The sequence below is a fragment of the Canis lupus genome, chromosome 4 (assembly GCF_011100685.1).
Source record: "Canis lupus familiaris isolate Mischka breed German Shepherd chromosome 4, alternate assembly UU_Cfam_GSD_1.0, whole genome shotgun sequence".
Lineage (NCBI taxonomy): Eukaryota > Metazoa > Chordata > Mammalia > Carnivora > Canidae > Canis > Canis lupus.
In genome coordinates this window covers 24,314,820-24,338,797 of record NC_049225.1, presented here as the reverse complement: position 1 = coordinate 24,338,797, position 23,978 = coordinate 24,314,820, and the positions used below count along the sequence as shown (strand labels likewise).

The 23,978-nt window shown below is 36.4% G+C and overlaps 1 protein-coding gene and 1 non-coding gene across 2 annotated transcripts; one reads left to right on the top strand and one right to left on the bottom strand.

The window, feature by feature from the left end:
* Positions 1–3,689: 3,689 nt before the first annotated feature.
* LOC100688228 (protein AMN1 homolog) lies at positions 3,690–4,639 on the bottom strand. Its single transcript, XM_038533729.1, is given in 2 exon segments — positions 3,690–3,982; positions 3,985–4,639. Coding segments are annotated over 2 exon segments (771 nt in total). The 5' UTR covers positions 4,601–4,639; the 3' UTR covers positions 3,690–3,827.
* Positions 4,640–21,228: 16,589 nt separating this feature from the next.
* Positions 21,229–21,335, top strand: LOC119871744. Its single transcript, XR_005358722.1, has one exon. It is a non-coding gene; the product is annotated as a U6 spliceosomal RNA (small nuclear RNA).
* The last annotated feature ends 2,643 nt before the right edge of the window (positions 21,336–23,978 follow it).

Genomic DNA, 23,978 nt, shown 5'->3' with positions numbered 1-23,978 from the left:
CTAGCCAGTGCTTGCCTTGGTTCCAGCCACTCCACCAAGGCACCACCCCGGTGTGGAGTGCTCCAGGATTCATTGGCCCACACCCTCCCTCAGCTCAAACTGCTCCATAAGGGCATCCCTTGCACTGAGTACCCCAAGACACCCCAGCTTACACCCACTTGAGTTTCAGCTGTCCTGCCAGGGTGTTCTCTGCACCAAGAGCCCCCGGACCATGCCAGCACATGCCTACTTCAGCTACTTTTACCTGCCAGGGCATACCCTGTGTGGAGTGCCCCAGAACCCCCCATCTCACACCCAGCCTTGGCTCCAGATTCCCCAGCTTGTGCCTCACCAGGGTACCCTCTGCAGAGATCCCAGGGACCCTAGTTCATACCCACTTCAGCTTCAGTTAGCCTGCCATGGTACCCTCTGCACAGAGAGCACAGGAACCACCCCAGGCTATGCCCATTTCAGCTCTGGCTATCCCAAAAGGACAGCCCCAGCGCCCCAGCACCCCAGCCTATGCCAGACAGCTCCAGCAAGCAAATCAAAATCACCAGGTATACACAGTCTACACAGGATGGCCATACATGAGACCATTCCTTTGAGTTTAGAAGTAGCTGTCCCACAAAATTCATGAAATAAACACAAAGTCAAGCAAAATAATGGGGAGACAGAAAAGTATGTTCCAAGTGAGTTAAGACAAAACCTTTGAGAGAGAACTAAATGAGATGGAGATAAGCAATATGCCTGATAAGTTTAAAATAATGATCATAAAGATGCTCAGTGTACTGGAGAGAATGGTGGAAGAGCTCTGTGAGAACTTGAACAAAGAAAATATAAAAAGAACCAAAAAAAAAAAAAAAAAGAAAATATAAAAAGAACCAATCAGAGTTGAAGAATACAATAACAAAAAAATACCCTAAAGGGAATCAACAGATTAGCAAATACTGAAGAATGGATCAGTAATCTGAAAGATGGTAATATAAAGCAATCAAGATGAACAGCAAAAGAGAAGAATTTTTATTTTATTAAGTAGGTTCCATGCCTATTGTGGAGCCCAACATGGGGCTTGAACTCATAACCCTGAGATCAAGATCTGAGCTGAGATCGAGAGTATGATGCCTAACTGGTTGAGCCACCCAGGTGCTCCCAAAAAAGAATTTTTAAAAATGAGGCTATGTTAAGAGATCTCTTGGACAAGAGCAGGCAAACATTCACATTATAGCGGTCCCAGAAGAAGAGAGTTGGGGACAGAAGGCTTCTATTACCTGGGGAAGGGAACACATCTAGGTTCAGGAAGCCGAGATGAACTCAGGTAGTCTATACCACAACACATAATTAAAATGTTAATGATTAAAGAGAATTTGAAAAACAGCAAGAGAGAACAAAATAGGTACAATGGGAAACTCCATAAGATTATCAGCTGATTTTTCAGCAGAAACTTTGTAGACTAGAAGGAAGTGGAATGATACATTGAAGGTGCTGAAAGGAAAAAAACCTGCAACAAGACTATCTGTGAGATTATTATTCAGAATTGATGGAGAAATGGTTTCCCAGATGAAAGTTAATTATTATTAAGCCAGCCTTACAAGAAATGTTAAAAGGCCTTTCTTTACATGTAAAAGGCTATAATTAAAAGAAAATTCTGAATAAAAGGATGTAAAATATGATACCATACACAGAACACATGATGGGGGGTGGTAAAAAAGTTCTTTTAGAATGTGTTCAAACTTAACCATCAACTTAATACATACATATATACTTAAAATATTGTATATGAATGTCATGATAGCCACAAACCCAAAACCTGTAACAGATACTCAAAAAATACAGAGAAAGAAAGCCAAACAACACTAAAAGTCATCAGTCACAGAGTAAGAGAAGAAAGGAACAAGAACTACAAAACCAACCAGAAAAACAATTAAAATGGCAGTAAGTACATACCTATCAACAATCACTTTAAATGTAAATGGTCTAAATGCTTCAATCAAAACATATAGGGTTATAGAATGAGTTAAAAAAAACAAAAACAAGAACTGTCTTATGCTGCCTACATGAGACTCACTTAAGACGACACATGCAGACCAAAAGTGAAAGGATGGAAAAGGTTACTCCATGCAAACATAAGGGGGGAAAAAAGCCAGGGTAGCAATACTTTTATCAGACAAAACAGACTTTAAAATGAAGATTATAGCAAAAGACAAGGCCATTAATGCTAAAGAGACCAATCCAACAAAAGGATATAACAATTGTAAATCTCTATACACCCAACATTGGAGCACCTAAGTATATACAGCAAATATTAATAGACCTAAAGGGAAAAATTGACAGTAATACAATAATAGTAGACTTTAACACACCACTTTATATCAATGGATAGGTCATCCAGGCAGAAAACCAATAAGGAAATAGTGTCACTGAATGACATTAGACCAAATGGACTTTACAGATATATAAAGAACATTTCATCCAAAAACAGTAGAACACACATTCAAGTGCACATGGAACATTCTCTAGGATAGAGCACATTTTGGGTCACAAATCTTGAGACATTTAAGAAGATTGAAGTCAAATGCATCTTTTCTGACAATGGTGGTATTTATTAAACTAGAAATCAATCACAAGAAGAAATTAGAAAAAAATAGATACATGAAGGTTAAATAACATGCTACTAAACAATGAATAGGTGAACCAAGAAATCAAAGAAGAAATAGGAAAATACATGAAGACAAATGAAAATGAAAACATAATGGTCCAAAGTCTGAGACACAGTGAAAAGAATTTTTTTTAAAGATTTTATTCATTTATTCATGACAGAGGTGGGGGGGGGGGACAGAGACACGGGCAGAGGGAGAAGCAGGCTCCATGCAGGGAGCCCAATGTGGGACTCCATCCCTGGTCTCCAGGATCAGGCCCTGGGCCAAAGGTGGCGCTAAACCACTGAGCCACTAGGGCTGCCCCATGTATTTTTTTTTTTTTAATGTTATTTATTCATGAGAGAGACAGAGAGGCAGAGACACAGGCAGAGGGAAAAGCAGGTTCCATGAAGGGAACCCAATGTGGGACTCAATCCTGGGTCTCCAGGATCATGCCCTGGGCTAAAGGCGGCACCAAACCGTTTAGCCACCTGGGCTGTCCAATGATATTTTGTATTTACTCATTCTTACATGTTCCTGAATGCAGTATTTAAGGAAGAAATTTCATAGATGAATAGCAACTATTTGGGAAAAGTAGCCATAGAAATCAAATAAGTGTCTGGGCAAAGGCCTCAGTAATATTTATAGGCTGAATGGTTAAGGTGGATGATGTGGGTTTATGACATTAAACTATTATATTTTATTCTATTATTATTTTTTAATTGAAATAATAAATTCTGTGAGGATTTACGGGCCTGATGTTCAGCTTTGCTTTTGGCCAATGAGCATTTAAATGCTTATGGAAGGTAGGGGCCAGAAAATAGCAAGGAAGATAATTATGCTTTTAGAGATACTTAGAATTTGCCTAATGGTTATTTATTCATAATGGTAAATTTCTCTTGCAACAGCTCAAATATGTAAGTAAGAGAAGGAAATCTTCAAGGAAAACTGGTAATTTAAGTTTGTTATTTAAGGAACAAACACAATAGTCCCTGCCCACCCCACCCCCCCCTACATTAGAGGGCATGCCTGGCTTACCACGTCAAAAACAATGACTCCGCAAACAAACAGGATAATGCACTATTAAAATGTTTAAGAGTCTGTTAACTTCAAAGCAAAAACCACATTATTGGAAAGCCAATCTCTTAAAACCATTGTTTCCTGGGAATGTAGTATGAAGATCATTGCTTTGATAAGCTTCAATAAGCATCAATAAACAGTCCACATCACTTGCTTTAGTTTGTTTGGGCCTACTAATTGCTCCAGAACTTCTCGTGAATGATCTGTTATTAGGGGGCATCCATGGGAGAGTAATATACGTATCTGAGGACAGCAAGTAAGGACAGCTTCTACAGCCTCATCAGATTTACACAAAGTCCCATATGAATCTCCTCTAATTTCTTGGCACAAGGTCCATTAACAAGAGCAACTACACCATCATCAGATACCTGAGTAGCTGAAAAATCAACACACTGCAAAAATGGGCAGTTTTCTCCCAATGCATGTAAGGACACATCAGTAATTCCTAAACAGCCACCTAAATCAATGATCTTTAACAGCCGGCAGTTGAGTGCAAGAGCAAGGACTCCTTCGTCAGTAAGATTGCAACATCTTTTCAAAGAAGCTTCATGGACGTATGAACAAGAGGAAGCCACAGCTTTTATTCCTTTTGAAGTTATGGAAATTCTGTTTTCTTTTGAGGAACTTATATTTAATTTCTTTAATTTTCTGCAGTTGCACAGGTGTAGGAGAGCAGTATCTGAAATGTCACAGCTTCTTAGATCTAGTGTTTGGACTTCAGGATGTAAAATCACACTTATATTTGAATCTGTTATCTGCCCCTGGGTACTCATTATTTTAATCAGTCTATCTTTTATGTTGGGAGGCAAAGGCTTAATGTCTGTGATATATCTGGAAATATTCTTCATGAAGCACCACAGGCATAGATCCAGGAGCTGACTGACCTGCCGCGAGCTAGGCATTGCGGCCGCCCCGGGGAGCCTCTTCCGCGGTCCCCAGGCTGCCCCAAAGCAGCCAGAGACTGTCCGTCAACTCCCAGTGAAAAGAGTTTTAAGGGAAATTTATAGCAATAGAGGCATACCTAAAGAAACAAAAAAATCTCAAATATGCAACCTAACCTCACACCTAAAAGGACTAGAAAAAAAGAGAACAAAGCCCAAAGTCAAGAAGGGAAATAATAAAGATCAGAGTGGAAATAAATAAAATGGGGACCCCAACAAAGGGGAAAGATCAATGAAATCAACAGCTGATTCTTTGAAACAAAATTGATAAACCTTTGGCCTGACTCATTCAGAAAAAGAGATGACCCAAATAAATGAAATCAGAAATCAAAGAGAACAACCCAACACCACAGAAATACAAAGGATTATAAGAGACTACTACAAAAACCATGCCAACAAATTGTACAATCTAGAAGAAATGGATAAATTTTTAGAAACATACAATCTGGGATCCCTGGGTGGTGCAGCGGTTTGGTGCCTGCCTTTGGCCCAGGGCGCGATCCTGGAGACCCGGGATCGAATCCCACATTGGGCTCCCAGTGCATGGAGCCTGCTTCTCCCTCTGCTTGTGTCTCTGCCTCTCTCTCTCTCTCTGTGACTATCATAAATAAATAAAAATTAAAAAAAAAAAAAGAAACATACAATCTTCCTGAACTGAAGTAGGAAGAAAAAGGAAATCAAACCAGACCAATTATAAGTAACAAAATTGGAATTAGTAATCAAAAAACTCCTCTAACAACCAAAAAGTCCAGGACTACGTGGATTGACAGGTGAATTCTAGCAGACCATTAATGAAGAGTTAACACCTATTCTCAAAACATTCCAAAAAAAAGGAAGGAAAGCTTCCAAATACATTCTACAAGGCCAGCATTACCCTGATAACAAAAGAAAAGTCACTACATAAAGTAGAAAATTATAGGCCAATATCTCTGATGAACATAGACGCAAACATCCTCAACAAAATATTAGCAAACCACAATTATAAACAATACGTTAAAAGGATTATTCACCAGGATGCCTGGGTGATTCAGTCAGTTAAGCATCTGACTTGATTTGGGCTCAGGTCATGATCTCAGGGTCATGAGATTAAGCCCTGTGTTGGGCTCTGTGCTCAGTGGGGAGTCTGAGATTCTGTCTCTCCCTCTCCTGCTGTCCTTCCCCTTGCATATTCTCTCTCTCTTTTTAAAGATTTTATTTATTTATTCATGAGAGAGGGAGAGAGGCAGAGACATAGGCAGAGAAAGAAGCAAGCTCTATACAAGGAGTCTGATGCAGTACTCAATCCCAGGACTCCAGGAGCATGCCCTGGGCTGAAGGCATGCACTTAACTGCTGAGCTACCCAGGCATCCCTCTCTCTCTCAAATAAATCTAGAAGAGAAAGGATCATTCACCATATCAAGTGGGATTTATTCCAGGGATGCAAGGATGGTTCAATATTTGCAAATCAATCAAATCACACCACATTACAAAACGAAGAAAAATTATGATCATCTCAATAGGTGCAGGTAAAGCATTTGACAAGATCTAACATTAATTCATGATAAAAACTCCCAACAAAGTAGCTTCAGAAGGAATATACCTCAACATAATAAAGGCTATCTATGAAAAACCCACAGTTAACATCATACTCATGGTGAAAATCAGACCTTTTCCTCTAAGATTAGGAATAAGACAGGGTGTCCAGTCCCACTAGTTTTATTCAACATAGTACTGGGAGTCCTAGTCACAGCAATAAGCCAAGAAAAATAACAGGTATTCTAATTGGTAAGGAAGAAAGTAAACTCACTATTTGTACATGACATGATACTATTTATAAAAAACGCTAAAGACTCCACCCAAAAACTTAAATTCAGTAAATTTACAGTATTTAAAGCTTATACCTAGAAACAGGTTTCTATACATTAATGAACTTCCAGAGAGAAATTAAGAAAATATTTCTACTTACAATTGCACCAGAAAGAATAAAATACCTAAAAAGTAAACTTAACTAAAGAGGCAAAAGTCCTCTACTTCCTAAAAATTGAATGTTTTCATTTTATGGCTCCCTGTGGCCATGAAACATTGATGAAAGAAATTAAAGATGATACAAACAAATGGAAAGAAATCCCATGCTCACGGATTACAAGTATTATTATTAAAATGTTCATACTACTCAGAGCAGTCTACATATTCAATGTAATTCCTATCAAAATACCAATAGTATTTTTTTTAACAGAACTAGAGTGAATAATCCTAAAATTTATATGGAACCACAAAAGAACCCAAACAGCCAAAGCCATCTTGAGAAAGAAGAACAAAATTAGTGGTATCACAATTCCAGATTTCAAGATATACTAAAAAGCTGTAGTCATCAAAGCAGCATGGTACAAAAACAGACATGTAAATCAATGGAACAGCATAGAGAGGCCAGAAATAAACCTGTGCTTATATGGTCAATCTATAGCAACGGTGGCAAGAATATATAAAGTGAAAAAGACAGTCTCTTCAATAAATAGTACTGGGAAAATGGAGAGCTTCATGCAAAAGAACAAAACTGGACCACTTTCTTACACCTAACACACACACAAACTCAAAATTGATTAAAGACCTAAATGTGAAACATGAAACTATAAAACCCCTAAAAGAAACATAGGCAGTAATTTCCCTGACATCAACCTTACCAACGTAGATGTTTCTTCAGGCAAGAGGGGAAAAAAAGCAAACATAAACTACTGGAACTACACCAAAATGACAGGGTGTTTTTTGTTTTTGTTGTTTTGTTTTGTTTTGTTTTTACAGTGAAGGAAATAAAAAAGCAACCTACTGAATGGAAGAACATATTTGTAAATTATATTTCAGACATATATCTAACAAGGGGTTAATATCTAAAATATATTAAGAACTTAAACAACTCAACACGGAAAAGAATGTGATTAAAAAATTTGTAGAGGACCTGAATTGACATTTTTCCAAAGAAGTCATACAGATGGCCAACAGACACATGAAGAGCTGCTTAACATCACTCATCATCAGGGAAATGTGAATTAAAACCACAATGAGATATCACCCTATATCTGTCAGAATGGCTAGAATAAAAAATAAAAGAAATAACAAGTGTAGGTGAGGATATAGAGAAAAAAGAATGCTCATGCATTGTTGGTGGGAATGCAAACTGGTATAGCCACTGTGGGAAACAGTATGGAGGTTGCTCAAAAAATTAAAAATAGGGTTTTGTGGGTGGCTTAGTCAGACCTTTGTCTCAGGTCACAACCCCAGGGTCCTGGGATCAAGCCCCATGTCAGGCTCCCTGCTTAGCTCTTCCTCTCCTCCTTGTTCATGCTATCTTTGTTGCTATCTCTGTCTCTTTCTCTCTCTTAAATAAGTAAAATCTTTTTAAAAAATTAAAAATAGTCATACCATATGATCCAGTAATTCTACTACTGGGTATTTACCACCACCACCCCTGAAAACACTGGTTCAAAAAGATTTGTACTTCTATGTCTATTGCAGCATTATTTACAATAACCAAGATTGGAAACAACCCAAGTGTCCACTGATAGATGAATGGATAAAGATGTTTTTTATATATACTGTAAATGGCAAGATCTCATTCTTTTTTATGGTTAACATGGATGGACTTACAGAGTATTATGCCAAGTGAAATAAATCAGAGAAAGACAAATATCATATGATTTCAACTTCTATGTGGAAGCTAAAAAACAAAGAGAAGAAACAGACTCATAAATACAGAAAATGAACTGATGTTTGCTAGAGGGACAGATGTGGGGGCATGGGCAAAATGACTGAAGGGAAAAGGGAGGTACAGGCTTCCAGTTATGGAATGAGTAATCACAGAGATCAAAGGTACAGCATAAATATAATCAATGGTACTGTGTTAACACTATATGGAGACAGATGGTAGCTACACTCGTGAGCATAGCATAATGTGGAGTTGTCAGATCACTATGTTGTACTTCTGAAACTAATGTAAGATTGTGCATCAACTACATTTCAATTAAAATAAATAAATAATAAAATAAATGAGGGCTAGAGCCATCTTGGAAGATGTGGAAACTGTTTCCTTAACAACCTTAAGTGCCTATCCTTCAAGATAGGAGTTTCGTCACTTGTTAACTTTAAGCATGGAATTATCATCATTTTTACCAACATGGAGTTAACAAAGTATTTACCAAAACACTCAAACAGCAGGATAATTAAATGCCATAACTAAGAAATAACCTAGTAGGATTATTTTTTTAAATTATTTTAGGATTCTGTGGAAAGCTAAATTGTAAATACAGTGATGAAAGAAGCAATCAGGGAAATACAAATCAAAACAACAATGAGCTTATAACCTTGCACCTGTCAGAATGGCTAAAATTAACACAAGAAACAATAGGTATTGGAAAGGATGTGAAGAAAGGAAAACCTCTTGCATTGTTGGTAGGAATGCAAACTAGTGCAGCCCCTCTGGAAAACAGTATGGAGGTTCCTCAGAAAGTTAAAAATAGAACTATATTCTATGATCCAGCAATTGTACTACTAGGTATTTACCCAAAGAATACAAAAATACTAGACACTCAGTGGGTGGCTCAGTGGTTGAGTGTCTGCCTTTGGCTCAGGGCGTGATCCTGGGGTCCTGGGATTGAGTCCCACATTGGGTTCCCTGCAGGAAGCCTAATTCTCCCAATGCCTATGTCTCTGCCTCTGTGTCTCTCTCATGAATAAATAAAATCCTTCTTAAAAAAGATATTAAAATACTAATTCAAAAGGATATATGCACCTTGATGTTTATAGTAGCATTATCAACAATAGCCAAATTATGGGAAGAGCCCAAATGTCTGTTGACTGATGAATGGATAAAGAAGATGTGGAATATATGTATAATGGAATATTATTCATAAAAAAATGAAATCCTGCCATTTGCAATGACATGGATGGAGCTAGAGAGTATTATACTAAGTGATATAAATCAGAGAAAGACAAATACCGTATGATTTCGCTCATATGTGGAATTTAAGGAACAAAACAAATCATCATAGGGGAATAAAAGAGAGGAAAACCAAGAAACAGACTCTTAACTATAGAGAACAACTGATGGTTACCAGAGGGAAGGTGGGGGAAGTGGATGGGTTAAGGAGTGCACTTGTTGAGATGGGCAATAGGTATTTTATATAAGTGTTGAATCACTCAATTGTACTCCTGAAACTAATATCACACTATATGTTAACTAACTGTAATTTAAATAAAAACAAAGAAAGTTAACCATTTACTTTGGTGAAAATATGATAAAATGGTTATTACAGTGTGAGAGGATTGAGACGAGTTGTAAGCAGTAAACACACATATATAAATATGGAAACCAATACATATGCATACACACAACTATGATATTATTGCTGAAAAGAATTTAAATATCTCTATATAACCAAGTGCTAACTGGTTATATGTACATTCCATATCCAGTATCCCCTTAAGCCTGTATAGCTGAAAATGAACAACATATGTGCAGGGACCCATGGGCTTAAACAACTGAATGACTGGCTTGCACACATTAAGAAATTTACAGAGTAATACCAAAACAATACAACATAACAAATATCCAATCACAAAATAACTATAAATCACTCAAAAATAAACAGAATTGCAAAAGATAAGTTGCTAGGAGAAAACAGAATGAGAAATGACATCTTAATCTGGATAGCCAGCAACATAAGAAGCAATCACTTCTCTTGGCAGCACTTATTTTACTGTGGTAAAAGATAGGTTTTAGAAGGCACAATATTGGGTGACTTTGAGAAAAAGGAATGAATTATCAATACTAGAGAGTACCATTTGTTAAATTATCAGATCGAAATAAAATAAATTTCATATTCCTATTCTAATGTTCTTGGATATTATCCCACAACACTGATGACTTACGCAAAATTAACTGTAGTAGACCTGTAATGTCCTTGGCTGCCTGCTTTATTAACTTTTATTTGAGGATTTTAAGTTTATTTTCTGTGTGACTGTAGGATTCAGCTAAATATACATTTTGATTCAGCAAGACTGATAAGCTATAAAAAAATAAACATTAGGAGGAAGGCAGTCTTATCAAATGTAAAAAGCAGATTTTTAATAAAAGTAACAGCCAAAAGCAGTGGAAGTCATCCATACTCTACTTTTTGAGGTCTTGTTGAATTTCCATTGCAGTGCTTCTCTGTTGAAATTAGTTGTACAAAGCAAGATAATGTCAGATAAAGTTTTAAAATAACAAAAAAATCCTTAGATTTTATTTTGTTGTTTCAATATCCTGATAGGCTTATTTCTAATACAAATCTGTTTTAGGCTAAACATTTTAAAGACTTCAGAATAATACTTCAAATAGAACACAGAGTGATGTGCAATTTTATATTTCAGGGCATTTTAGGGAGATGAATTGTATTGTATCTTGAGTCCTTTTCTAGAAAAGGCACTTATTAATTTTAAGTGCAACAGAGACCCAGAATTATTATTGTAATATCTATTTTAAAGCTGTAAATGTAAACTCCACTGCAGTGTAGGTTTTATATAAGTTTGAATATAACAGGAGTTAAATTATATTATGCAAAATAACTACATAATGGTTAACTTCTTTTTTTTTTTTTTCCATAATGGTTAACTTCTAATAACAGACATTAATCTTATCCTTTGATACCTAAATAATAAAACTTATTGTAGTTGTTAACTCTTAGAAGATAAAATAACTTGGGGCACCTGGGTGGTTCAGACGGTTAAGCATCTGCCTTTGGCTCAGGTCATGATCTCTGGGTCCTGGGATGGAGTCCCACATTGAGCTCCTGACTCAGCAGGGAGTCTGCTTCTTCCTCTGCCTCTGCTCACACACGCATACACACTCTCTCAAATGAATAAATTTTTTTTTAAAGAAGATAAAATAACTTACATAATAGTTTAATTTAATTTAGTTATGTTCTAGCTTTACATTTAAAAGGCAACAAAGTTAAGCCTCTGTGACATGAAACACCTGTCAGACTTTTGTTGTGAGATGGAAAAAGTGGCCCTTATTAAAAATAGTCAGTGTTATCTTTCCCACATTCCTGTTTTTCTTCTGTAACATGAGAAAGTAGCCTATAGAAAGTTAAACTAAGGTAACTAAAAGTGCTCTGAAACAGTGCTACTTGGAGTGTGGTTTGCAGAAGAGTTGGCATGGGATTTGTTACTGTAAACAACAAGATAAGAAAATTACATCAAAACGTGTATCAATAAGTACATGGTTTTGTTTAGTTGACTTTTTCATAGCAAGATTTTCAAGATGAAAAAGCAGTGTGTTATTTACATCATGTTACAGGTTCTTATCTTAGAACTAGCTTAAGTGGCATTGCTCTAAAACATACAAACTGTTTGATCCCATATTTTTAAAAGGATTTTATTTATTTATTTGAGAGAAAGAATGAGCAGGGGTGGGTGAGAAGAAGCAGGGTCCTTGCTGAGCTTTTTACGTTTGATGTGGGGCTTGATCCCAGGACTCCAAGATCATGACCTGAGCTGAAGGGAGCCTTTTGACTGAGCCACCCAGGCACCCCTAATTCTGAATTTTTAAAAGCACTAAGAAAGTTTAATATGTGTGTTTTGCATTTGTTTGGGATAAGGAAAGCAAATTTTGTAGGTCTTAGGATAATGGGGAAAAACACTTTAGAATAATTATTTAGCTTTGTAAATTACATATCAAGGAATCAAGAATATCAAGATCAATGTATTTTCTAGAGGAAGATACCAGACTAGGAAGCTCCAAGCCCTTGTTTCCCCTTGGAAACAGGAAATAAACAACTAGAACCTGGATAAGATAACTTTTTAGAAGTCTAGAGGTCTGAAAAACAGCAGAAGGTTTACAGTCACCAAGTGAATTCCTAGTCAAGAAAAAGCCACACTCAGCATGGTAGGAAATTTGTGGTATGTTTACTTACTCTTGTCCTATTCTAAAAATGGTGCTGGATAGATGAGAGGAAGTAGTTGCCCAATTCCCAATTTCCCCTCTTGAACCAGAGGTAACAGAGCAGACCTAGTTTTTAACATTCTATCCTGTTTGGAAGTTGCCTGAAGGACTGGTCTGTTCCACCTAATTCAGAGGTCAGATAAGGAAAAACTTATGACTAGAAAAAGCCCTGGGATGGGACACCTGGGTGGCTCAGTTGTTGAGCATCTGCCTTTGGCTCAGGGCGTGATCCCGGATCCAGGGATCGAGTCCCACATCAGGCTCCCTGTGAAGAGCCTGCTTCTCCCTCTGTCTGTGTCTCTGCCTCACTCTTGGTCTCTCATGAACAAATAAATAAAATCTTAAAAACAAACAAACAAAAAGCCCTAGGAAGCATCAGACACTGTTTTATTAAAGCTGTATGGGGATAACACACCTGCAGATAGGTAAGGCAAGAGGTTACAGGTAGTACAATATAAGACCCCCCAAATGGGCTGAGATGAGAGTCTTACGGAAATTAAGACATTTAAAAGCAGCCATGTATATGGGGAGATTAAACATGCACGCACACACACACGCACACTGGCAAGGCAAGATTCATGCCAAGAAAAGCCCTTAAGTCACCACTCTAGGCTGATCCTAGGGATCAGATCTTGCCCTGCTAATTACCAAAGGTCCCTCAGCTTGGAGTCATTTGGCAAAACTGGGAGGGGTGGCTATTTTTACAATTATCTAATTTTTCAACCAAAGAAAAGATCACAAGACATACAAAGAAACAGAAAAACATGATCCATTCATCCCTGAAGAAACATAAACACTGGATGTGTTAAATGAAGACTTTAAAATACCTGTCTTAAATATGCTCAAAGAACTAATGGAAAACAGAGACAAAGAACTAAAAGAAGTCAGGAAAACAATTTATAAACAAAATGAAAATATTGACAAAGGGTTAAAAATGATAAAAATGATCAAGCAAAAATTATGGAGCTGAAAAAATACAAGAACTTGAATGGAAAAATTCATTAGAAGAGTTAAACTGCAGACTTGAATAGGTAGAAGAATAAATCAGCAAACTTGAAGACAGGTCATTTGAATTGATCAAGTCTGAGAAGCAAAAGGAAAAGAATGAAAAAAATTGTACAAAGCCAAAGGGACTATAGGACACCATCAAGCAGGCCCATATACACATTATGTGAATCCCTTGGGAAGAAAGTTGCTGAGAGAGCATTTGAAAAAATAATCGTCAATGATTTCCCAAATTTGAAGTCATGTATGTACAAATCCCAAAAAAGGAAAGAATTCCAAGTAGGTTAAACTCAAAGAGAATAACACTGAGATGCTTAATAAACCTCTCGAAAGCCAAAAATAAAGTGAGAGTCTTGACAGCAGCAAGAGAAAATTGACTTGACATATACAAGGAAACTTGAATAAGATTATCAGTGGGTTTTTCAGCAGAAACCCAGGAGGCCAGAAGGCAGTGGAATAATACATGTAAACTGATGAAGAAAAAAATGTCAATCAAGAATTCAATTTTTAGCAAATATGTCCTACCAAAAAATTAAGGAATAATTAGATTCTCTGATAAATAAAAATTAAGGGATTTTTTAAAAGATTTTATTTATTTGTTCATGAGAGACACAGAGAGAGAGAGGCACAGGCACAGGCAGAGGGAGAGGCAGGCTCCATGCAGGGAGCCCGATGTGGGACTCGATCCAGAGTCTCCAGGATCACACCCCGGGATGAATGCAGCACTAAACCGCTTGACCACTGAGGCTGCCCTAAAAATTAAGGGATTTTATTACTACTAAACCCACACTGCAAGAAATGCTTCAAGTTGACTTAAAGCCATAGGAGAATATAAATATCTGTAATAAAGGTAAATATATGGATAACAAAAAAATCAATACTGTAGTTTTAATTTGTAACTCCCCCTTTTCCTGTAGGATTTAAAAGACAAATACCTAAAAAATAAATCTGTATTAATGGGTACACAACATATAAATGTATAATTCGTGACTTTACTAACAAAGGGAAATGGAGTTGTAAAGGAGTAGAATTTTGTGTTACTGAAATTAAGTTGGTATCAATTTGAATTAGATTGTTGTAACTTTAGGATATTATGCATAATCTCCATAGTAACCACAAATAAACTATTTACAGAATATACACAAAAGAAAATGAAAATGAATCAAAATGCATTATTACAAAAAACTAAACACAATGGAAGGGAGTAATATAGGAAATGAGGGACAAAAAAGTTGTAAAACATAAAACAAAATGGCAAGAATAAGTCCATCCCTGTTAGTCTTACTTTAAATGTAAATAAATTAAACTCTCCTATCAAAAGACATTAATGATATAATCAATTAAAAACATGACTCCAGGGGCACCTGGGTGGATCAGTGGTTGAGCATCTGTCTTTGGATCAGGTGGTGATCCCAGAGTCCTGGGATTGAGTCCCACTACAAGTCCCCCACAGGAAGCCTGCTTTTCCATCTGCCTATGTCTCTGCTTCTATGTCTCTCATGAATAAATAAATAGAATCTTTAAAAAAAAAACCCACATGACTCCAGTGTATGCTATCTAAAAGATATTCACTTTATATCTAAAGACATGCACAGGTTGAAAGTGAGAGGATGGAAAAAATATATTCCCTATTAAAATCTCAGTGATTTTTCTTTTTACAGAAATAAAAAGCCATCTTAAAATTAATATGGAAATTCAAGTGACCCTAAATAGCCAAAACAAACTTGAATTACAATAGAGGTGTCAGACTTCTTGATTTCAAACCTCCTATACAGCTACAGAAATCCACATAGTGTGGTACTGGCATAAAGACAGACATATAGGGATCCCTGGGTGGCGCAGCGGTTTAGTGCCTGCCTTTGGCCCAGGGCGCATTCCGGGAGACCCTGGATCGAATCCCATGTTGGGCTCCTGGTGCATGGAGCCTGCTTCTACCTCCCTCCCTCTCTCTCTCTCTCTCTCTCTCTCTCTCTCTGTGACTATCATAAATAAATTTTTTAAAAAAGAGAGACATATAGACAACCAAAATAGAATAGATAGCACAAAAATCCTTATAATTCAGCAACAACAAAATTTTTTTAATGGATTAAGGATTTAAATAGACATCTTCCAAAAAATATACAAATGGTCAGTAACCACATGAAAAGATACACAACATCATTAATCATTAGAGAAATGTAACTCAAAATCACAATGAGACATTACCTCCCATCTTTTTTTTTTAAAAAAAGATTTTATTCATTTATTCATGAGAGAGAGAGAGAGAGAGAGAGAGAGGCAGAGACACAGGCAGAAGGAGAAGCAGGCTCGATACAGGGAGCCCGATGTGGGACTCGATTCCAGGACTCTGGGATCACGCCCTGGGCTGAAGGCAGGTGCTAAACCGCTGAGCCACCCAGGGATCCACCTCCAATCTTTTAAAGTGATTGTTATCACAAAAAATAGAAGGTAATAATAGTGTTGATCAAACTGTGGAGAAATCAGAATTCTTGTGTTTTGCTGGTGGGAGATACTGGCAAGTGGTATGATCATTTCTCAAAAAAATTAGAGTTCCCATATGATTTAGTAACTCTATTTCCAGGTACATATCCAGAAATAAGAAAAGCTGGGACTTAAAAAGATACCTGTAAACTCATTTTAATAAAAGCAGCAGTGCTCACAACCAAAAGGTAAATGCAACCCAAGTATCTATCAACGGATGAATGAATCAACAAAATGTGGTATATACATATAATAGAATGTTATTTGGCTTAAATAGGAAGGATATTCTGACCCATGTTACAAAATGGATGAATCTTGTAAACATGCTAAGTGAAATAAGTCATATACAAAAGGACAAATATGATATGATTCTACTTATATGAGGTATCTAGAATAATCAAATTCATAGACCTAGAAACTAGAATAGTGGTTGTCAGGGGCTGCAGCCAGAGGTTAATGGGGAGTTATTGTTTAATAGAGTTACAGTAGGGGAAGATGATGAAGTTTTGGAGATAGATTATAGTGATGGTTGCACAACAATAAATGTACTTAATATACACTTAAAATGGTTAAAATTGTAAATTTTACTACAATAAAAGAAGTTTCAAAAAAACTAAAATAGAATTACCTGTAATCCAGCAATTCCCTTTTGGGGGTATACACCCCACAGAATTAAAAGGAGACTCAGATATTTGTATACCCAAGTTCATAGCGGCATTATTCATATAACCAAAAGGTGAAATCAAGTAAGTGCATTGGCAGATAATAGGATAAAGTTTAAAAAAAATTTTTAAAGGACAATTTTTAAAATAAATAAAAGAATTAAAAAGAAAATTACATTGAAAATAAGCAAAGAAGGGGATCCCTGGGTGGCTCAGCAGTTTAGTGTATGCCTTTGACCCAAGACATGATCCTGGAGTCCCGGGATCGAGTCCCGCATCAGGCTCCCTGCATAGAGCCTGCTTCTCTCTCTGCCTCTGTCTCTGCCTCTCTCTCTCTCTGTCTCTCATGAATAAATAAAATCTTAAAAAAAAAAGAAAAGAAGCAAAGAAGATCTAAGATAGAGATAATAGGAATCCCTAAATATATAACAAAGAGGAGAATAATGCTTACAGATTATGCTTCAAGAAAACTTTCTGTATTGTAAGCATGTGACATTAAGGATTTGATTGTAATATAACTGCTTGACATTAAGCCTTTGATTGCCAAGGTGTCCATTTCAAAGACATCCATCTCCAACAAAGATATTGCCAACTGTATGAAGCAGCTACAAATGAAACAACTGGATAAGGAACCAGGCTGCCCCAACCCATGAAGATCCTCTTTTAGAAATTCCTGGGTAACCTAGATAACTGGCCACTTGAGTGTCCCTACTTTTCCCTTCATGCACATTTCTACTCTTTTAAAAAAGATTTTGTTTATTTATTCATTCATTAGAGACAGAGAGAAAGAGAGGCAGAGACAGAGACAGAGAGATGTGGGACTCCATCCCTAGACTCCAGGATCACACCCTGGGCCAAAGACAGGCACTAAACCACTGAGCCACCCAGGGATCCTCGCACATTTCTACTCTTATGCTTGAGTTTGCCAATAGAGAATGAACCCATGAAATTTAAGGCACATCAACCTCAGATCCTAATAAAGACAGAGGTCAGGTCTGTGCTCTTGCCCATTTTCTCTATCTATGATCTTGCCCTGTAACTCTCAATCATGCTCTGTCCCTCCAGAATCTGTAATAAATTTTGTTCTTCTAAGTCTCTGATGGCTTTTGCTAGGTGTGCCCTGCAATAATAATAAGAATGACAAGGAATAGTCCAGCACCAACATTGGTTCCAATCTACGAAATGTCTATTGGAGTTTGCCATGAGTAATATGGGCCCAGATGAGTGTCTCAGGCATTCCTAGGTAATAGCATCATTATCAATAGGCTGGAATTGACACACTTTCTTTAAAATATTTAAAACTATGTGATGAAAAAAACGCTGTGTATCTGTGATTAGTGAGTCAAAATGACCAACACCAAAACATCCTTGTAAATTACCATGTTTTAAAGAGGGAAAAAATTTCTTTGAGCATCTTGGCAAAAAGTCCACATAACTCATAAGGGAGAGAAAGTTAGATCATGATCAGATGTTGACAGCAACACTTTATCCCAGAAGAACATGGATTAATATATTTCAAATAGTCAAGGAAAGAATGTGAATGAAGAATTTTATATCTGACACAACTAACCTTCAAATATAAAGGACACAGACAAATCTATGAACATGTAGGAATGTGTATGTGCCCAGGATCCCTTCTCAGGAAATCTAGAAAATGAGCTTCAGAAGCCAAAAGGGAAGTTATGAAATAGACAAGAAAAACAGTGAATGTTGTGGTATACAATAGCATTTACAGGAAAATTAACTTTTAATGTTTATAGTAAAATACAAAACAGTTTTAAAATCAATGTATTTATAGTCTAGCTACTACGGAAAACAGTATGGAAGTACTTCAAAAAATTAAAAAAGAACCATGTGATCTAATAATTCCACTTCTGGGTATTTATCTAAAGGAAATAAAAGCACTAACTTGTAAATATATAGGCACCCCCATGTGTACTGCAGCATTATTTATATAGCAACCTAAGAGTCCATCAATGGATGAATGGATAAAGAAAATGTGGAGTGTGTGTGTGTGTGTGTGTGTGTGTATGTGTGTACACACAACAGAATATTATTCAACCTAAAAAAAGAGGAAAAGAGGAAAATTTTGCCACTAGTGACAATATGGATGGACCTTGAGGATATTATACTAGCTGAAATAAGTCAGACAAAGATGAATAGTATGATACTATTTATCTGTGGTCTCTACAAAAGCAAAACAACAAAAAGCCCTGAACTCATAGAGAACAGATTGGTGGTTGCCAGAGTTAAGGGGGAAGAGGTGGGTGGGTGAAATGGGTGAGGGTAGTCAAAAAGTACAAATTTCCAGTTTTAAAATAAATAAATCCTGAGGATATAATGTATACCATCATAACTATAGTTAATAATACTGTGTTGTATATTTGAAAGTTGCTAAGAGAGTAAATCTTAAAAATCCTCATAAGAAAAAAAGTGTAACTATGTGTGATGATGGATGTTAAAGATTATAATGATTCACAATATATATAAATATTGAGTCATTATACATCTGAAATGAATATAATCTTATGTCAAGTATATGTAAGAAAGAGAGAGAAAGAAAAGACAAAAGAAAGAAAAGAATTATCAGCCCCAAGTGTCAATAGTGCCAAAGTTGAGAAACCCTGATCTCAGCAGTCTGATGAAGAATAGCTGATAGAAATTAATTAATTGTGATGAAGTATTTTAAGAAATTCAGAGAAAGACAAATACCATATGATTTGACTCACGTGTGGAATTTAAGAAACAAAATGATGAACATAGGAGAAGTAAGGCAAAATAAAGTAAGATGAAAACAGGGAGGCAAACCATAAGAGATGCTAAACTCTGGGAAACAAAATGAGAGTTGATGGAGGGAAGGTGAGTGGGGGAGGGATAACTGGAATGGCCATTAAGGAGAACACTTGATGTAATGAGCACTGAGTGTTATATGCAACTGATGAATCACTAAATTCTACCCCTGAAATTAATAATAGAGTACATGTTAACTGAATGAATTTAAATAAAGAATTTTAAAAGAATTCCACAAGTAAAACTTCCTCCTCAATTTTTTTCCAAGGAGTATTGCAGTTGAGCCTGATAGATAAATAGATTTCTTATCCTATTATTTTTTCTTGGAATATTAAAGGACATTATAAAAACAAAAATATCATAAAATAAATATATTTAATTAGAGAAGAATAGAGAAAACCCTTAGTAAGTATCATGGAAACAATTAGTGCTTACCTGAAAGTTTGGAGTACTTACTACCTACATTAGGAAAAAGAAAGGTCTAAAATTAATAACCTAAGTTTCTACATTAAGAAACTAAAAAAGCCATACAATGAAGTATTACTCAGCAATGAGAGGGAATGAAGTACTGACGCATGCTATAAGATGGATGAGCCCTGACAACATATACTAAGTGAAAAATCAGTCACTAAAGACAATATATTATATGATTCCATATATATGAAATGTCCAAAACAGACAAATCTATAGAGAAAAGATTAGGGTTTGCCTGGAGATGGGGTAATTAGGAAGTGTTGGCTAAGGTATATAGGACTTCTTTTGGGGGTAATGAAAATGTTCTAAAATTGCGTGATGATGAATAATACATAATTCTGTGAATGTACTAAAAGATACCAAATTGTACATTTTAAGTTGTTGGGTTGTATGGTGTAATATATTTCAATAAAAATGTTTTTTAGGGTTAGAAAAAGAAGAATGAATTAAATCAAAAGCAGAAGGTAACATCACAACAAAGAACAGAAATAAATGAAATAGAAAATAGACCAACTATAGAGAAATTCGATGAAACCAAAAGCCAGTTTCTTGAATAGATTGATAAAACTCATAAGCCTCTAGCAAGAATGATAAAAAACAGAAAAGACACAAATTACCAATATTGGGAATTTTAAAGGGGACATTACTACAGTTTCTACAGATATTAAGAGGATAATAATGGAATATAATGAACGTCTATATCAATAATTAGATAACTTATATGAATTGGACACATACCAAGAATAAATGGCCTGAATAGCTCCATATGAAGTAAAGGAATTGAACTAATAATGAAAAACATTACCATAAAGCAAAATTGAGGTCTAGATATTTTCAGTAAGCAAATTCTATCAAATATGTACAGAAGAATACCAGTCCTATACAAATCTTTTTAGAAAACAGAGGAAAAACTTCCTTACTCATTTAAGAAATATTCTGATTCCAAAAACAACAAAACTACCAATAAGGCTCTCATGATCACAGAAGCAAAATCCCTTGCAAAATATTAGCAAGTCCAATTCAACAATAAAAAGAGGTTAATATTCTCTGACCAAGTCATATTTATCTCAGGAATACAAAGTTGTTTTAACAATCAAAATCCAGTCTGTGAAATTTATCACATTGCCAGAAGAAGAAATAAAAAATGACCACATGATTCAGTAGATGCAGATAAAACTTTTGACAAATTTCAATAGCATTCATGCTTAAAAAAAATAAAACAGTGCTTGCATCAGCAACACATATACTAAAATTGGAACAATACAGAGAAGATTAGCATGGTCCCTGTGCAAGGATGACAGGCAAATTCAGGAAGTGTCACATATTTTAAAAGTAATTTCTAGTTTAAAGAAAAAAAAGTAAAGCAAACTAGCTATAGAGAGAAACTTCAACTTGATAAAGGGCACTTATAAAAACCTTACTCTATCATCATGTATAAATGGTAAAAGACTAAATGTTTTCTCACTATGTTTGGAATGAGGCAAAAATGCTTGCTTTCTCCCTTCCCCCTTCCTTTTTAACACTGTGCTATGGTCTGACTGTTTGTGTCTCTCCTCCACCAATTGATATCTTGAAATTATCACCATATTATGATATTAGTAGGTGGAGCCTTTGGGAAGTGATTAGGTCATAAGTGTGGAGCTCTTATGAAATGGATTAATGATCTTATAGAAGATGTCACAAGGTTTCCTAGGCCCTTTCACCATATGAGGATACAAGAACTCTGTAAACCAGATGAGGGCTCACCTAACTATGTTGGCAGGCTGATCTCAGACTTCCAGCCTCCAGAACTGTGAGAAATATAATTGATACTTTAAACTACCTTGTCTGGGATTCCTGGGTGGTGCAGCGGTTTGGTGCCTGCCTTTGGCCCGGGGCACGATCTCGGGATTGAATCCTACGTCGGGCTCCCGGTGCGTGGAGCCTGCTTCTCCCTCTGCCTGTGTCTCTGCCTCTCTCTGTGTGACTATCGTAGATAAATTAAAAAAAAAATAAGAAAAAAAACTACCTTGTCTGTGGCATTTTGTTATAGTAGCCCAAATGGACTAAGACCCATTATAGGAAGATCCTAGTCAGTGCAATAAGATAAGAAAAAAATAAAAGACACATACATTGGAAAGGAAGAAGTGGCCTTTATTCACAGGTGACATGATTGTGTTTGTAAAAAATCCTAGAGGATCTACAAAAAAGCTTTAAAACTAACACAGACTGGGGCTGTCAGAAGAGCATGTGACTCTTAATCTTGGGGTCACCAGTTCAAGCCCCATGTTGGATAAAAATATTACCAAAAATATATACATATAATATGGGGATCCCTGGGTGGCTCAGCAGTTTGGCACCTGCCTTTGGCCCAGAGCGTGATCCTGGAGTTCTGGGATCAAGTCCCACATGGGGCTCCCTGCATGGAGCCTGCTTCTCCCTCTATGTCTCTGCCCCCCGCCTCTCTCTCTGTCTCTCACGAATAAATAAAATCTTTAAAAAATACACACATACACACACACACACACACACACACACACACACACACAAACACATAATAAACTTAAAAACAAACAAAAAACAAAAAAACCTAGTACAAGGGCCCTAGGGTTGCAGAGCCGATTAAGTGTCTGACTCTTGCTTTCAGCTCAGATTGTTATCTCAGGGTTGTGGGGTCCAGCACTACATCCAGCTCCATACTTAGTGTGGAGTCTGCTTGGGATTCTCTCACCTTCTATCCCCATCCCGACCCCTGCTCTCGATCTCTCTCTAAAATAAATAAATCTTAAAAAAAAAAAAAAAGCAAAACTAGGGGATCCATGGGTGGCTCAGCAGTTTAGCACCTGCCTTTGGCCCAGGGCATGATCCTGAAGACCCAGGATCAAGTCCCATGTCAGGCTCCCAGCATGGAGCCTCCTTCTCCCTCTGCCTGTGTCTCTGCCTTTCTCTCTGTGTCTCTCATGAATAAATAAAATATTTTTTTAAGAAACTAGTAGAGATGAATAAGAATACAAAGTCCATATACAAAAATCAATTTAAAATTAAATTTTAAAAACAATGTATATGTAAGATCAAAAAAAAAAAAATCACTGAACATGGCCTAGGTGGCTCAGTCAGTTAAGTATCTGCTTTCAGCTCAGGTCATGATCTCAGGGTCTTGGGATCCAGTCCTGTGTCAGGACTCCCCCTCCCAAAGAATGTAGATGAAAAAAATTGGGAAAAAATGAACAAAGTTGGAAGTTTTACATAACCTGATTTAAAGACTTTTTATGAAGTCACAGTAGTTGCGATAGTGTGTATTGTTATAAGAATAGACATACAGATCAGTGGAACCAAATACAAAGTCCAGAAATAGATAAATTCATATATAGTCAATTGATTCTTGACAAAGGGGTCAAAGTAATGCAATAGGAACTGTGTAGCCTTTTTAACAATAATTGGATATCTACCTATCCTCCTATCTACCACATGTGTACCAATCAAATTTTACCTTTATCTCACACCATACACACAGAAAAACTTGAAGTGGATAATATACTTCAATGTGAATAGTAATAGTATAAAAATTTAGAAAAAATACAGGAGAAAATCTTTGTGACCTTTGTGTTGGCAAAATTTCTTAGGACATAAAAAAAGCATTAACCAGAAAAGAAAAAAAATTATAATTTGATCCTACCAAGATTTTAAATTTCTGTTCTTTGAAATCCCAGTACTGTAGGTTTTAAAAATTAGCAAACAACTTGGCATTGCAAACTATAAATCAAAAATAGCCTAACCAAGTGTTGTCTATTCTAAGAATGTGAGGATCAGTATTTTAAAAAAAATCTATTGGGCAGCCCCAGTGGCACAGTGGTTTAGTGCCACCTGCAGCCTAGGGTGTGATCCTGGAGACCCAGGATCGAGTCCCACGTCGGACTCCCTGCATGGAGCCTGCTTCTCCCTCTGCCTGTGTCTCTGCCTCTCTCTCTCTCTCTCTCTCTCTCTCTCTGTGTG